A 17,028-nucleotide genomic window follows, 5' to 3' on the forward strand; every position below is an offset into this window, starting at 1 on the left:
TCTATAACATTGCCCTCAAGTACATCGCCCTTGTATAGTCCCTCTATATACTCCTTCAACCTTTCTGCTTTCCCTTCTGTGCTTAGAACTGGGTTTCCATCTGAGCTCTTGATATTCATGCAAGTGGTTCTCTTTTCTCCAAAGGTCTCTTTAATTTTCCTGTAGGCAGTATCTATCTTACCCCTCGTGAGATAAGCCTCTACATCCTTACATTTGTCCTCTAGTCATTCTTGCTTAGCCATTTTGCACTTCCTGTTGATCTCATTTTTGAGACGTTTGTATTCCTTTTTGCCTGCTTCATTTACTGCATTTTTATATTTTCTCCTTTCATCAATTAAATTCAATATTTCTTATGTTACCCAAGGATTTCTACTAGCCCTCGTCTTTTTACCTACTTGATCCTCTGCTGCCTTCACTACTTCATCCCTCAAAGCTACCCATTCTTCTTCTACTGTATTTCTTTCCCCCATTCCTGTCAATTGTTCCCTTATGCTCTCCCTGAAACCCTGTGCACCCTCTGGTTTTGTCAAATTATCCAGGTCCCATCTCCTTAAATTCCCACCTTTTTGCAGTTTCTTTAGTTTTAATCTACAGTTCATAACCAATAGATTGTGGTCAGAGTCCACATCTGCCCCTGGAAATGCTTTACATTTTAGAAACTGGTTCCTGAATCTCTGTCTTATCATTATAAAATCTGTCTAAAACCTGTCAGTATCTCCAGGCTTCTTCCATGTATAGAACCTTCTTTTATGACTCTTGAACCAAGTGTTAGCTATGATTAAGTTGTGCTCTGTGCAAAATTCTACCAGGCGGCTTCCTTTTTCATTTCTTATCCCCAATGCATTTTCACCTACTACGTTTCCCTCTCTTCCTCTTCCTACTATCGAATTCCAGTCACCCACGACTATTAAATTTTCGTCTCCCTTCACTATCTGAATAATTTCTTGTATCTCATCATACATTTCTTCAATTTCTTCGTCATCTGCAGAGCTAGTTGGCATATAGACTTGTACTACTGTCTTAGGCGTGGGCTTCAAGTCTATCTTGGCAACAATAATGCGTTCATTATGTTGTTTGTAGTAGCTTACCCGAATTCCTATTTTTTTATTCATTATTAAGCCTACTCCTGCATTACCCCTATTGGATTTTGTATTTATAACCCTGTATTCACCTGACCAGAAGTCTTGTTCCTCCTGCCACCGAACTTCACTAATTACCACTATATCTAACTTTAATCTATCCATTACCCTTTTTAAATTTTCTAACCTGCCTGCCTGATTAAGGGATCTGTCATTCCACGCCCCGATCCGTAGAAAGCCAGTTTTCTTTCTCCTGATAACGATGTCCTCTTGAGTAGTCCCCACCCGGAGATCTGAATGGGGGTCTATTTTACCTCCGGAATATTTTACCCAAGAGGGCGCCATCATCATTTATCCATACAGTAAAGCTGCATGCCCTCGGGAAAAATTACGGCCGTAGTTTCCCCTTGCTTTCATCCGTTCGCAGTATCAGCACAGCAAGGCCGTTATGGTTAGTGTTGCAAGGCCAGATCAGTCAATCATCCAGTCTGTTGCCCCTGCAACTACCTGAAAAGGCTGCTGCCCCTCTTCAGGAACCATACGTTTGTCTGGCCTCTCAACAGATACCCCTCCGTTGTGGTTGCACCTACAGTACGGTTATCTGTGTTGCTGAGGCACGCAAGCCTCCCCACCAACGTCATGGTCTATGGTTCAGGAGGGGGGGGCATTTGTTCCCAAAATGACTGGAAATGTACTGCAGTTGATTTAGTATCAGTTACGAATCGCAAAATGTATTGCCTTTTTCTAAATTCTGTAACTGAGAATACATTCAGTGACTGTTTTGAATGATTACCTGTGAGCTGATCATTAATTTCATGATCTGTTAATCTTCTGTAATGTATTCTGCAAGCTGTGACAATAGAATTGGAATATGAACTGTGCTACTTCCAGTAGTTGCTTGCTTTGAACATCGTTTTCATACCAGACTACCTGTTAGATGTGAAAGACGTCATTTCAAGAGTATAATTGTGGGTCTGTTTTAAATATTCGTCTGCAACATGTGAACTGTAGTGTTACTTCAGGTTTAGGTTACTGCGCTCAGTCAAGTTTTGGGATATCTACAGAGTGTAGAATGTGGCTAGCCGTTTTATCTGTACTGTAGTTACAGTGAATGAGAGTTGATCTAGTCATAAACCACAGGTTATTCAACAACTAAATGCAAATTAAGTTTTTAAATTGCATATCTGTTCTGAATCACATCCTCACCACCAGCTTTGCTTCCATATCTAATGGGGCCAGCTAGCGATGGCACATTTGTATAGGTAAATAAAGTTACGCTATACTAGGTTTCTATATATGTATATATGGCACATCTTTGTATGGTCATTTTTTGCTGTCTTTGTTTATTGTGAAACGTTATTTATTTCATGTAATTGTGACAGTTGGTTTCAAGTTTGACAGCTGTTTCACATACTTCAACGATACTGTATGTTTACATTTATTTATATTTATCATAGATGATGTTTAGGTTGTCTGCAGGTTTGTGTAACCTATAGTTGACAAACCAAACTTCATCTATGATAAATATAAATAAATGTATACATATAGCATCTTTGAAGTGTGTCATACAGCTGTCAAACGTCAAACCAACTCTCAAAATTACTTTAATGCATAATGTTTCACAATAGTTAAAGACAGCAAAAGGCGATCACAAAAAGATGCGATATGTATGGACATCAAAAAAACCTAGACATAAGTGAATCTGTCAAACATCAGTTACCACCAAGTGGGCAAGATCTATACAGTTCATATTAATTGCAGGTTGTGCTAGAAAATGGCACTAATGCTGAAATAAGCCTATAATACAGAATCAATAAACCTTTTAGCAGCTAAATGGAATTAATTTTTATATTCTACACTGAGGCGACGAAAGTCATGCCATAGCGATATGCACATACAGATGGCGGTAGTATCGCATACACAAGGTATAAAAAGGCAGCGCATTGGCATAGCTGTTATTTGTACTTGGATAATTCATGTGGAAAGGTTTCCAGTGTGATTGTGGTCTCACATCAGGAATTAGCAAACTTTGAATCCAGAATGGTAGTTGGAGCCAGACGTATGGGACATTCCATTCCAAAAATTGTTAGGGAATTCAATATTCTGAGATCCATAGTGTCTACAGTACACCAAGAATACCAAATTTCAGGCATTACCTCTCACCACGGACAATGCGGTGGCAAACTGCCTTCATTTAACGACTGAGCACAGTGGCATTTGCATTGAGTTTTCAGTGCTGACATAAGCAACACTGCATGAAATGAGCATAGAAATCAGTGTGGGATGTATGACAAATGTATCCATTAGGAAAATGTGGCAAAATTCGGCATTAATGGGCTATGGCAGAAGGCAACTGACGCAAGTGACTTTGCTGAGAGCAAGACATCGCCTACAGAGATTTTCCTGGGCTCATGACTATATCATTTGGAGCCTAGACAGCTTGAAAACCATGGCCAGGTCAGATGAATCTCAGTTTCATTTGATAAGAGCTGGTCGCGGGGTTAAAGTGGAGTGGAGACAACACTAAGCCGTGGACCCAAGTTGTCAACAAAGCACCTTGCAACCTGGGTGGTGGCTCCGTAATAATGTGAGCTTTCTTAACAGCGAATGAACTGGATTCCCTTGCCCATCTGAACCGACCATTAACCATTTGCAGCCATTCATGTTACTGAACAATGATGGAATTTTTATGAATGACAGTAAGCCATGTCACAGGGCCCAGTTCAAGTGAATGATTTGGCCACCTAGATCATCCAGCATGAATCCAATCAAACATTTGTGGGACGTTGTATTTTGGTTGAAAAGAGGGGAATAATATCCAGAAATATTTAGGAGGAAGCATGGTTTTTTGTACATTTTTTGGGGAGTGTTTGTTATAAGAGTCACAGAGACCAGTGGGTACTTTGAAGAACAATTTTGTGTACACAGTTTAAAATATAACATTTATCTGTCAACTCTGTTGTCATTTTCTTTGCATCAGATTGAAATGCAAGACAAACCAATTTAGCTATTGTGGCAGAAAAAAATTGTTGTAAAGCTTCAACTTTCATTGGTTACATCACTTATCATTACTAATGATTAACCATGTTTGTGTGTTTTTAAGAGTTTGTGGAGCAGTTTAGTCTCTGTATTCTGTGTGAGACTGTGGCCAAGTTTAAGTGTCAAACATGCATGCTGCCATTGCTGTAATGCACAATAAGTCTCTCTTCACACAGCAAAGGGGGCGATTTTTGTTTTCATTTTCCAATACAGCATTGCAATGTTCAGGGGCTGTCACATGTAAAGGACAAGAATCTAGCTTTTAAGAAGCAGTACAATGGAAGATTGCATCTGTACGCTCGATGTATTGTTCATTTTTATCAGTAAATGAAAATACAAAATATGGTTTGCAGAAATTAATTACAATAAATTTAACTAAATGGATAATAATCATGTAAACATTTTCCTGTTGTGACAGTGTAACATGTACAGTTTGTCTTTTTTCCTTATGTTCAATAACTGCATGTCTAATTAGCATTTACTGCTTATTTCCTCCTTTTTAATTCAATTAGTTAAAGGAAATGAAATATTGTATGGCATTACTCGCCAGGAAACGCCATCCGGGGTTGTTGACCTCCTAGTCCAAGTCTGTCTGAAGCCACTTCGGTGACTTGAAATTCAATGATGATGAAATGATGTTGAGGACAATACAACACTGAGTCACTGGATAAAATCTCCAACAGTGCTGGGAGTTGAATCCTGGCCTCCCACCTGGCAGTCAGGCACACTGGCCACCCAGCTGTGTAGACAGACCATTATTTAAAATTATGGTGCATGACTAACAAATTTATGTACTGAGGACCTCTTGTTTTTTTGGAATACAGTATGACAGTTGATGCATTTAGTGGTGTAGTATGAACCCTTGATTCAGTTTTCAGTTTGAGCTGCTGGAAACTTTTCTGAATTGGATTAGACTGATTCACAACTATTTACAGTGTTGCTGTGAAGTAAAGAATAACTTTCTTTTTGCTCTTTCTGCAGGTACCCACAGCCAGTATTACAGTAGATGGAAATCCTGCTCTCAATCGTGTTTCTTGGACTCCATCTGGTTTGCATGTAACTGTTGGTGATGATATGGGAAAAATTTGGGTTTTTGATGTTGGTGAGGTAGGTATTTTGCAATATTTCTTTAAAACTTTGTTTGTAATTTAGGTTGTAGCTGCTCTCTCTCCTAAATAGAGGTCTTTTTGTACACCTCCCCCAGACATCATCATCAAGCATCATAGTAAATGAGGGGGGGGGGGGGGGGAATAGGTAGGTAGGCATAACTAGGAGAAGAATAATAGCTCAAAAGCTAGGGTGCTTTTCTGGGTTTTTAAGTTTAGTTACATGTAACCAACCAGTCATCTGCAATTGAGTAGTTGACTGGCATAATTCTAATACAGCACTATCCCTCTTCCATATATCAGGAAGTAACATTTTCTTCCACTTTACGTCATTTTTATATTGGTTCTGCAGTCACTCTTATGGTCATAATGTTAATTCACATTCCCTGTTGTGTTAACACAATTATAAACTTTCCACCATTTATGCTTAAAGAAACAATATTGATGGGTAAAAAAAAACCTATGTACATGGCATAATATGATGGCAAGGCTTCCTTGAATCCTAGTCTGTCTAGTTCTGAATCAGTAGAACTCATTACAAGTGGAAACTATTCAGGCTGCTACTGCTTTCTCTCTTAACACTGGCAACTTAACAATAGCTATACTATTTGTAGCAGTGTTCATCGCCATGTTAATGCTAGCGAACTAACCGTTGTGTTGAATGTAAGTCCAATCAGAAGGAAACTTAGCAATGATAGACAAGCAATGCTAGCACCTCTTCCGGACAGCATTCGAAGAAGTTTGAACCATTTCACGTCTGGTGCCCTTGTTGAGATACATGAGGTTTGTTGGGAAGTAGTGTTGTGAGAAATAAAATAACTCTAATTTGCAGGGAGATGTTATGAAGTTGTGTAGGGAGTAAAATTACTGGGTGATTCCCTGCCCCCTCCTCCTTCACAAACTCCTTTGCTGTTGCCTTTGTCCATTGCGTTAATAACCTGCCTTGTATTGTGTGTGCAATTATATGCCCTACTCTTTTAAGGAGAAGCTGAAGTGCTTATTTCTGTCATCCCCATTATGTTTCCACAAAAATTAACTTACATGACCAATTTTCCATCTGTCAAATAGTAAAGCCAATGCTCCTATCTTCTCCCAGTTAAGCTTCTCTCTATTTCCCTTCCTCAGAGTCACACTGCCTTCTCTTCTCCTTATATTCATTAACTGTGTGTTAGCCCATTTCTCTCTCTCTCTCTCTCTCTCTCTCTCTACCCCCCCCCCCCTCTCTCTACCCCCCCCTCTCTCCCCCTCTCCCCCCTCTCTCCGTCCCCCCCCTCCTCCCCATCTTCCACCCTTTTCTATCATGTCCATTGCTCCTATCTCTCATAATTAAAAACGTACTTTGCCATAATTTCTAATTATTGTTGTACTTATCATGTACTAATAGAAACTGTGTGCGTGTGGGGGGGGGGGGGGGGGGGGCACAATTTTTATTTTCTAAATCGATTATAACATATGTATCACAATATATAAGAATAATGGAAATTGCTGGATGGAACAATGTGTAAAATAAGGGAAAAATAAACACTTGTTCTATGGAGCATAGAAACACATAACATAAAACAGTACTGACCCAAGATTTCGAGCTCTTACAGACCCTTGAGTGTACGTTTGGGTGTCTTTGTTATTGTGTGTGAGAATGTGTGTACTTTTACTATAAAAGAGCAAGAGTTTGAAAGTCTGTTCTGATACATGTTATGTCAAATGCCTGGTTAGATATGAGAGAGGCCTGATGGCCCTAATCTTGCCAAGTTAAATAAATATGTAGGCACCATATGTCAGAGTCTTCTAACTGCATTGGATTTCTGCTAAATTTTTGCCAAATACAGCTGTGAATATAAGAAAGAAATATATTTCTGCAATGTAAGAAAAGATAGATTGCCATTTAATGTAAAGAAGACACGTCAAGTTGCAGAGAGGCACAATCAAAAGACACGCACGCGAAGCTTCCAGCCACAGCTTTCATCAGTAAACACACACACACACACACACACACACACACACACACACACACACACACACACACAAAGCAAGCACACCTCATGCACACATGACCGCCAACTCCAACATATGGAACCAGAATGCAACGTCATGGGGGATGCAAGCAGCAGTCAGGAGAGAGCAGAAAAGGGAAAGGGATAGTAGTGTGTGTGTGTGTGTGTGTGTGTGTGTGTGTGTGTGTGTGTGTGTGTTTACTGACAAAGGGTGTGGCTGAAAGCTTCATGTGTCTTCAGTCATGCCTGTCTGCAATTTGACATGTACTATTTACGGTAAGTAGCAATCTTATCTTTTACTACATTGTTGGTATTCCTACCTGGAGTCTGCATTGTTTCAAATATATTTCTGCTATAGATGTAACATCAAAACTTTGGAATATATTTATGAACTAGAAAACAAGTTAGAAAAGTATTCCGCAGAAGAAATTGAAATAAGTTAATAATTCTGAATTGTTTTGGAAGAAAAGTGGAAACTGTAACATGTTTGTTAAATATGAAATACATATAAAACAGAGGGTTTCCAATTAAAGGTCAATACAATTACTAAAATGGCTGATGTTTTATGAAATATATATTTAAAAAGTAATTCTCCACCATTACATTTTCAAGTTCTTAGAAAAGTGTAAAAGGACTTTCACTTATTATTTCTGTATTCTCATTAGTTTATGACTTTCATCATAAGTAATTTGAATATAAGTGGCTTCAATATATATTAATTTTGAATGTTTCATGTAAATTGTAATTCAACTATTTTTATACCTCAATGTGACTTAAGTGAAATGTTTATTAAATGTCGTGCATATTTGAATCACATTTTGTCATTGTAGAACACAAATTTCATTTGTATAATACTCGATCAGTGAATCTGGGTGCAAAATATAAATTATTCAAAGTATTTTTGGCGGAGGTATACATATTGGTGGATAAGTGCTAAATCATAATTTGCAATACATTTGGCACACAAAAATTGTCAGATTTTGTGAAATGTGGGCATACTAACAGAAAATGAGTCCATCTCTACAGCTATCAACCTGTACACACATGCATCCTTGTAGGAGTTCACAACTCACTGAAAGGCAGAAATCTGGATCTTCGATAGGGACACAAACAGAAGGTATGGAGCTTGGCCAGCTTTCGAAATGCACTTCCTTTTTCTAGCATGTAGTAAAAACATGCACACAGACACCCACATGCCTGTTGCCATACATTGTGCTGAGCACATTGTAGCCAAGCTCCATACCTCTTGTTTTTGTGCCTATCGGCGATGCAGTTCTTCTGCCTTTTGGTGTGTCATCTCCTTTATGCCTAAACAATTCATGATTTTCAACCAGAACTTGCGAATGTTTTTGTTGAAGTAGATAAAATGTATTGCCAATGAAAAATGATAAATTACCTTTATAACAACAACAGGGGCTTCTTTTTTCTGTCGAGTCACCAACTCTTCGTAGATCTCTAACTTTCGTAACATATGTCTTATAATGGTGCTTCCCATACAGTTTGCCTTTAGGTTGATACTATGACCTTACTTAGCCCTTAATTTACCATTATCAAGTAAACTTCACATAACAAAAGTTCCAACAGAAGATTCTTTTTTGTACTGGAACTCAGTCCTTAGACTGTCCAGACAGTGGGATAAGGAACAGAACAGATTCAGAAACATCAAGATGTTAAAAAGGTAGTGCTGGAGAGAGTCCAGGGATGAGTAAGTTGACTGTACAGAACAAAAAAGATGATGATAAAGTGCAATCCATAATCTCAAGAAATTCTGTTTCTGGTGAATATGTTAAATATAATGAACAGTTTTATATGTTGCCTCCCATATATACATCTCTCCTGTAAATGAGTTTTCCTCATAAACAAAGAGACCGAACGGCTGGGCAGTACTTATCTTTAAGAGGTAAAATTCCAGTATATCAGTAGACATATTTAAAAGAATACTACAGCACATGAGGTCATCCATTATACACACAGTATTGTTATACTAGATCTTTGTTTCTCCTTATCCTCACAACAGATGAGTCACTTTCTTCCTGGGTTCTGTGTGGTCTCCATTCCCACCTTTCTGTATGTAAGAACACTCTTGCCCCCCCCCCCCCTCCTCCCCCAATAGTATAGCAGAACTGGAATTCACGTCCTGAAGGTAAGAACTGACCAGTCATTCTGCCTCTTTAGGATTTTGTACGCTACTCCCAAATACAAATGTCTGAGGGATATGTTGTTTACATATTTTGGCAGTGTGTATGATCTGTAAAGAAAACATATTTGAAACTGGTTTCTGCTGTATTGTTGTAGGGATGGATGCATGTGCACCCACACACGTACACATACACACACCCTTCTTTATGAGACAGAACGAGCAGACTGGATGAGACACTGGGAAGCAAGTTCAGATCATTTTTTAGTGTCATAGAATAATTTGGAAATAAGGGAAGTATTATTTAAAGGGTTAAATGAATTTAAAAATATTCTGGAAAATATTGTCAGATAAAGGGGGGTGGGGGGTTTGGCTATCCAAACAGTCACCGTAGCTAAAGAAGAAAAAATCAAACAATAATATGTAGCTGGGATTTAATAAACCGCCTGAATTGCATTCAATCTATTTATTTGTTCTACTAAAAATTTCAAATTTTGGGGTTTGGGGTATAAATGGACCAAACTACGGGGTAAGCAGTCATATCTGATTATTGAGCATGTGTGTATAGCATACAAAATCAGCTCTATGACATGTGTTATGTGTACAGTACTATTATGCTTGTAATAGAATGTGCCATGCTGAAAAAACAGAAAGGTACCACTCAAGATGAGGTTCAACAACCAATTGATCATGCGAAGATCAGCTAACTGTTAAATGCATAACAATACCAGATATAAGCTGTGTGCTGTATTATTAAGTTCAAGTTATATCCAGTTAACTCGAAACAGTTGGGTCTCTCCCACCCTAGCAGTCTGAGAGAACTGGTCTTCCTGTCTAACCATCACCAACATATCAAAGTCTCCTAGGCCTTTTAAAGTAAGTTCCATCACAATTTTACAGTTTTCTTAAGTAAATTTTCCGTGTTATACATATTGTATATAAGACCGGATGACAGTCTGGCGTAGCAGTAATATCTTTTGTGGGACACTGCATAGAGTTAGGATTAAATATGAGAGAACAGGTAACTTAATTTTGTTCATCAATAAATCATAAACATTACATAACTGAATATCATCACTTTCTTATAAATTAAACGATATAAGTACCATATGCCACTTACTGACATACTGCAGTGCCTGAAGGCGTGAATGGGACTGCCAGACTACAACCGGCTAACGACGTGGGCCATATGTCAAACTCACTGCATCTCCACAGCCACTTGGTTTTTGGTGAGGATGTCGCACCAGTCAGCTGCGAGTATCAAAATCCTTACAGTAATTCTTGAAAATAGCCTTCATATACACACGGGAAAAATAGTTCAGCCACTTTGCACCATATATTTATGAATTAAGTAAACCAATCTTCCTTGCAAATCAATGTATGCAATAGTGGAAAAAGTAATCAAGACCTCTACAGTAGTTGTGTGAGACTACCTTCATATATAGGTAGAAGAAAGTAGCAGGGGCTTTGATAATGAGCCCACAACCTTTTGGTTTTCAGGCACACACTAGACCAGCAGGACCAACTCAGATTCTGCTCAAGCTTTGCTGCTGTCTGGAGTTTTGGTGACTGTAATGCTAGATGGTAATTCCATAATTTTTACAGCAGCAGCGGACTTTAATTCATGATAGTTTGGCCAATTTCAATGAAAAATTTATAAGTTATATATGTGAACCTTCCTCAAGAATCAATCGTTTGCAAAACTCAAAAAGTAATTAAAATGCCATCTCTTGGAAATATAACTTGCGACACTTTTGTATCCTGTTTTTGAATATTTGATTGTACAATAGAATTGCATCCATGGGGTAGGAATAGTGTCTTTGATTAGAAATCAAAATGTCACCAGTCCTGGGTTCAAAAATGGCCTCTGCTTAAATTTTGAATAAAAATCAGAATTGGTGGCTCAAGACTTCCAGCATTAGAAGTCACCCTCATTCTGACACTGGCCTTGGCAAAGAGAGTAGATGAGTGGATAAGTTAAGAGTACTCTGCTGCCCATGGAGTGTGAAACTGCCCCTAAAGGTGGAATAATCAGCAATGATCAATGGCATGAGGTTGCAGAAGGCAATGGAAACCACTGCATTAAAGACACGTGATGTGTATCCACAGAACATATGTCCTGTGATTGAAAGAGTGTCATGGTGATCCCTCTAATGGCAAAATATTCCGGAATAGTCCCCCATTCATATCTCCGGGAGGGGACTGCCAAGGGGGAGGTAGCTGTGAGGAAAAGATTGAATAACCAATGAAAGGATAACATATTAAGAGTCAGGGTGTGGAATGTCAAATGCTTAAAAGTGGCAGGGGAGTTAGAAAATCTGAAAAGGGAAATGCAAAGGCTCGATGTAGATATAGTAGTGGTCAGTGAAGTGAAATAGAATAAAGACAAGGATTTTTGGTCAGATGAATATAGGGTAATATCAACAGCAGCAGAAAATGGTACAACAGCAATAGGATTCATCATGAATAGGAAGGTAGGGCAGAGAGTATGTTATTGTGAACGATTCAGTGATAGGGTTGTTCTCATCAGAATCAAGAAAATGATAGTTCAGGTATACATGACGACTTCCCAAGCTGAAGATGACGAGATAGAGAAATTACATGACGATACTGAACAGGTAATGCAATGTATAAAGGCAGATGAAAATCTTATGGTCTTCAGGAACTGGAATGCTGTTTCACGGGAAGGAATAGAAAAAGGGGTTATGGGAGAATGTGGGCTAGGTTCTAGCAATAAGAGAGGAGAAAGACTAATAGATTTGTGTAATAAATTTCAGCTAGTAATAGCGAATACTCTGTTTAGGAATCACAAGAGGAGGTGGTATACTTGGAAAAGGCTGAGAGGTATTAGAAGAGTTCAGTTAGATTACATCATGGTCAGACAGATTCAGAAATCAGGTACTGATTGTAAGGCATACCCACAAGCAGCTATAGATCCAGATCACAATTTAGTAGTGAGGAAGAGTAGCTGAAGTTTGAGATTAGTCACGGAGAATCAATACGCAAAGAAGTGGGATATGAAAGTACTAAGGAATGAAGAGATACATTTGAAGTTCTCTGAGGCAATAAGGAATACCTCAATGGGCACTACAGATGAAGAAGAATGGACATCTCTAAAAAGGGAAAAACAGAAGTTGGGAAGAAAAACATAGGTACAGAGAAGATAACTGCGAAAGAACCATGGGTAACTGAAGAAATACTTTAGTTGGTTGATAAAAGAAGGAAGTTCAAAACTAGTCAGAGAAATTTGGGAATATAGATATGCAAGTCACTGAGAATGATACAAATAGGAAGTGCAGGAAGCTAAGATGAAATTGCTGCATGAAAAACATGAAGAAATTGAAAAAGAAATGGTTTTCCAAAGTTCTGACTCAGCATATAGGCAAGTCAAAACAAACTTCAGTGAAATTAAAAGCAAGGGTAGTAACATTAAGAATGTAATGGAAATTCACTGTTAAATGCAGATGAGAGTGGATAGGTGGAAAGAGTACATTGAAGGCCTCTGAGGGGAAAGATTGGTCTGATGTGATAGAAGAAGAAATAAGAGTAGATTTAGAAGAGGTAGGGTCTCCAGTATTAGAATATGTATTTGAAAGAGCTTTTTAAGACTTCAGATCAAATAAGGCAGAAGGGATAGATAGCATTGCATCAGAATTTCGAAAATCAATGGGGGAAGTAACATCACAACAACCATCTGTGTTGGTGTATAGAACATATGAATCTTGCTATATACCACCTGACTTTTGGAAAAATATCACCTGCACAGTTCTGAAGACTGCAAAAGCTGACAAATATGAGAATCAGCATAACAGTTCATCAACCAAAGTGGCTGACAAGAATAATATACAGATGACTGGAAAAGACAATTGATGATGTGTTAGATGATGATCAGTTTGGCTTTAGGAAAGGTAAATGCACCAGAGAGACAATTCTGACATTTTGTTGATAATAGAAGCAAGACTAAAGTAAAATCAAGGCACCTTCATAGGATTTGTCAACCTGGAAAAAGCGTTTGACAATGTCAAATGGTGCAAGATGTTCCAAATTCTGAGGACAATAGGGGTAAGCTATACAGGGAGAGACAGGTAATATACAATGTGTACAAGAGCCAAGAGGGAATAATAAGAGTGGAAGACCAAGAATGAAGTGCTCAGATTAAAAAGGATGTAGGACAGGAATGTAGTCTTTCACCCCTACTGTCCAATCTATACACAGAAGAAGCAATGATGGAAATAAGAGAGGTCCAGGAGTGGAATTAAAATTCAAGGTGAAAGGATTCCGTGATATGATTCGCTGATGACACTGTTATCCTCAGTGAAAGTGAAGAACAATTACATGGTCTGCTGAATGGAAAGAACGGTCTAATGAGTGTAGAATAGTGATTAAGAGTAAATTGAAGAAAGGCAAAAGTAATGAGAACAGTGAGAAACTTAACATCAGGAGTTGATGGTCACAGAGTAAATGAAGTTGAGGAATTCTGCAACCTAGGGGCAAAATAACCAATGGTGGATGGAGCAAGGAGGACATCAAAAGCAGACTAGCAATGGCAAAAAGGGTATATGTAATCGAGAAATATACTGGTATCAAACTTAGGCCTTAATTTGAGGAAAAGAGTTATGAGAATGTACGTTTGAAGCATGGCATTGTACGAGGGCTATCCACAAAGTACATTACGTTCTGGAATTAAAAGTAAATAAAATATTGGAAATTTTTCTTGTTATATACAGATGAAAGCCACACTTAAATACTACTTTTCTACATAGTTGCCATTTAAATTAAGGCACTTATTGTAGCGATGGACGAGCTTGGAAATTCCTTCGTCGTAAAATTCGGCTGCCTGCGCCTTCAACCACGTGGTTACCTCTTCTTGAAGCTGTGCGTCGTCATCAAAACGCTGCATAGCCAACCACTTCTTCATTGCTGGGAATAAGTGGAAGTCGCTCGTTTCAAAACTTCACGAGTGGCATTTGCCGTGTGGGCCCGGGCGTTGTCGTGAATCAGCAAGATCTTTGAGCCCAACTTTCCCCTGCGCTTGTTTTGTATTGCTCTTCTGACGCTGTGCAGAGTTTGGAAATACCTTTGAGAGTTTATTGTAGTGCCTCTTTCCAGGAAATCCACAAAAATCGTATTTCTGCTAGGTTACTGATTAACCACGTGGTTGAAGGCGCAGGCGGCCGAATTTTACGACGAAGGAATTTCCAAGCTCGTCCATCGCTATGATAAGTGCCTTAATTTAAATGGCAACTATGTAGAAAAGTAGTATTTAAGTGTGGCTTTCATCTGTATATAATAAAAAAAATTTCCAATACTTTATTTATTTTTAATTCCAAAACGTAATGTAGTTTGTGGATAGCCCTCGTATGATAGTGAATCGAGGTCTGTGGGAAAACCGAAACAGAAGAGAATAAAAGCATTTGAGATGTGGTGCTACAGACAAACTTTGAAAAGTAGGTGGATGGTAAGGTGATGAGGTGGTTCTGCGCATGATCAGAAAGGAGAGGAATATGTGGAAAACACTGACAAGAAAAAGGGACAGGGTAACAGGATATCTATTAAGACATCAGGGAATATCTTCCATAATACTAGAGGGTGCTATAGAGGGTAAAAACTATAGAGGAAGACAGAGACTGGAATACATCCAGCAAATAATTGAGGATGTAGGTTGCAAGTGCTAGACTGAGATGAAGAGGTTGGCATAAGAGAGGAATAAGTGGCGGGCTGCATCAAACCAGTCAGAAGACTGGTGACTCAAAAAAAATTGACACAAGATGTTTGAAATCAGCAAACAACGTTCTCCGAAAGTGTTTACTCTGAGTGAAGTCCACTGATTTTATTTTATTTGATAGTGTTTTGTGATAAATTAAATATGTATGTCTCTGTATCCATTTCTTCACCCAAATATTTTCTGAACTTTGTTTTTAGTGCCTACTCTGTTTTTAGCTGTGACACAGTAAGCTTCCATTTGCCTGTCTCATGACACCTCTATTGGAAACACTACTGGAAATATGCGGAGCAAATTCCTGGAATTAACTTGTTGAAGCGACTTGCAGAAGTAAACTTGTACAAGTCCTAATGTAAACATGTCAGAAAGTGCTTGTAGAAGTTACTTGTTTGTGGACACATGACTCAAGATTCATAAAAGTGAGTAGGTATGCTGTCCTAGAAAAAAAATCAGGACTCCCATTTTACACGTAATTATTGCATCCAACAGTACAACACTGCTGGCACTTACCCATGTAATTCAGGAGTGGCCAAGATTTCAGCTCATAACCCATGCCCTGGCATAAGTACCATAGTGCTCAGTCTTGCTGCACATTTCCCCCACTGCTACACCACACTGAGAGGGTGGGAGGAGGGGGGAGAGGGGGAAATTCTGAACACACTGCATTTAAATGTCAGTGCAGTCGCACTGCATATGACTTGTCCCCCTGAGGGTCCAGGGGTTAGAGTAGGCACGAGGTGTTCCTGCCTGTTGTACGAGGAGACTAAAAGGAGTTTCACATGTTTCAGCTTTTGTGTGATGGTCCCCTGCAGGGTTTTACCTCCATTCTTCAAAATTTTCCCAAAGAGCAAGCCAATTGGGGAAGGGCACCTTACAAGGTGCATCATGCCAATCCTGCATTGAGATGTTTAGCCCACTTTCTCGTTGTTGCATTGCAGTCCTGCCCATTCTCCATCTCTTGGGCAAGGACACATTCCTGGTTGTGTTTTCCACCATGCACTATGCAGTGTCGATTTCTGCGTCGACGATGACCATGCACTTCTTTGCACCTGATATTCAGCACAGTAGCCAGTCCGTTGTGGTGGGGCTGCCATGTACGCTCTTGGTTGTAGCCCCCTGACCACACAGGGAATGCTCTGCTGATGCCTGCACCTCTAACTCCCCATGTATGTCAAGGAGTAGATGCCCATACCCCTGGGGCATCAGGACTCCCTGCAATGGCCATCCTGTCAGGTAGCCTTTGCTGCGGCTGGTTGGCGCCGTGGGGAGGCCCCCTGGTCGGAGTGGGTGGCATGAGGGCAGATGACACGCGATGAAGCATTGCCCATTGCCCATCATCTCTTGCTGGTGGTGAAACACCAGCAGTCTCTAAGTGATCACGAGCTCAATTCAACGCACAGAAGTACAACCCCAAATCATTCCCCTCCCTGGCCACACCATGGGAGGAACTTCTGGCTAAGGATGGCAGCAGATCTTATTCGCCCTCGAACCTTGTATGTACGAGAGCTGATGGGGAATATTTCATGACGATGAAGCCTCAGTTTGTTGTCGAGCATTTAGAGGACAAGTTCGGGGAGGTGGAGGGCTTGACCTAAATGAGATCTGTGTCAGTCTTGATCAAAACAGCATCCTCTCCCCAGTTACGGGAGTTACTCGCTTGTGACAAGCTGGGGGATGTTTCTGCATGGTGTTGTAATATCATTTCATGTCTTATGTGACTATATAATATGTACTGAGAATCCTCATTCCCCTCTTCTGTCAGTCCCATTCATTTTTAAAGGCTTGTGCAAGATAGATCACTAGACTGCCTCTTTGCAAACATCTACTAGTTCAATGAACGTCCTTGATTTCACAAACAAATAGTGAAGCATAAATTGTACTGGTACCATGATTTTGCTGAACTGAAGAGAGTTGTGCTGACCAAAAAATGCCACACTGCAATAGTAAATGAAAT

At 39.4% G+C, this 17,028-nt stretch overlaps 1 protein-coding gene across 18 annotated transcripts in view; it reads left to right on the forward strand.

Annotated features, from left to right (window-relative positions):
* Positions 1-17,028, forward strand: part of LOC126095287 (cytoplasmic dynein 1 intermediate chain) — a 197,842-nt gene that overhangs the window by 178,606 nt on the left and 2,208 nt on the right. For all 18 annotated transcript variants that reach the window (XM_049910054.1, XM_049910055.1, XM_049910056.1 and 15 more), the window contains one exon: positions 5,100-5,225. In XM_049910054.1, the coding sequence (XP_049766011.1) occupies positions 5,100-5,225 (126 nt within the window). The remainder of the gene's footprint in view (positions 1-5,099; positions 5,226-17,028) is intronic.

Source organism: Schistocerca cancellata, chromosome 8 (genome assembly GCF_023864275.1).
Source record: "Schistocerca cancellata isolate TAMUIC-IGC-003103 chromosome 8, iqSchCanc2.1, whole genome shotgun sequence".
In the NCBI taxonomy this organism is placed as follows: domain Eukaryota; kingdom Metazoa; phylum Arthropoda; class Insecta; order Orthoptera; family Acrididae; genus Schistocerca; species Schistocerca cancellata.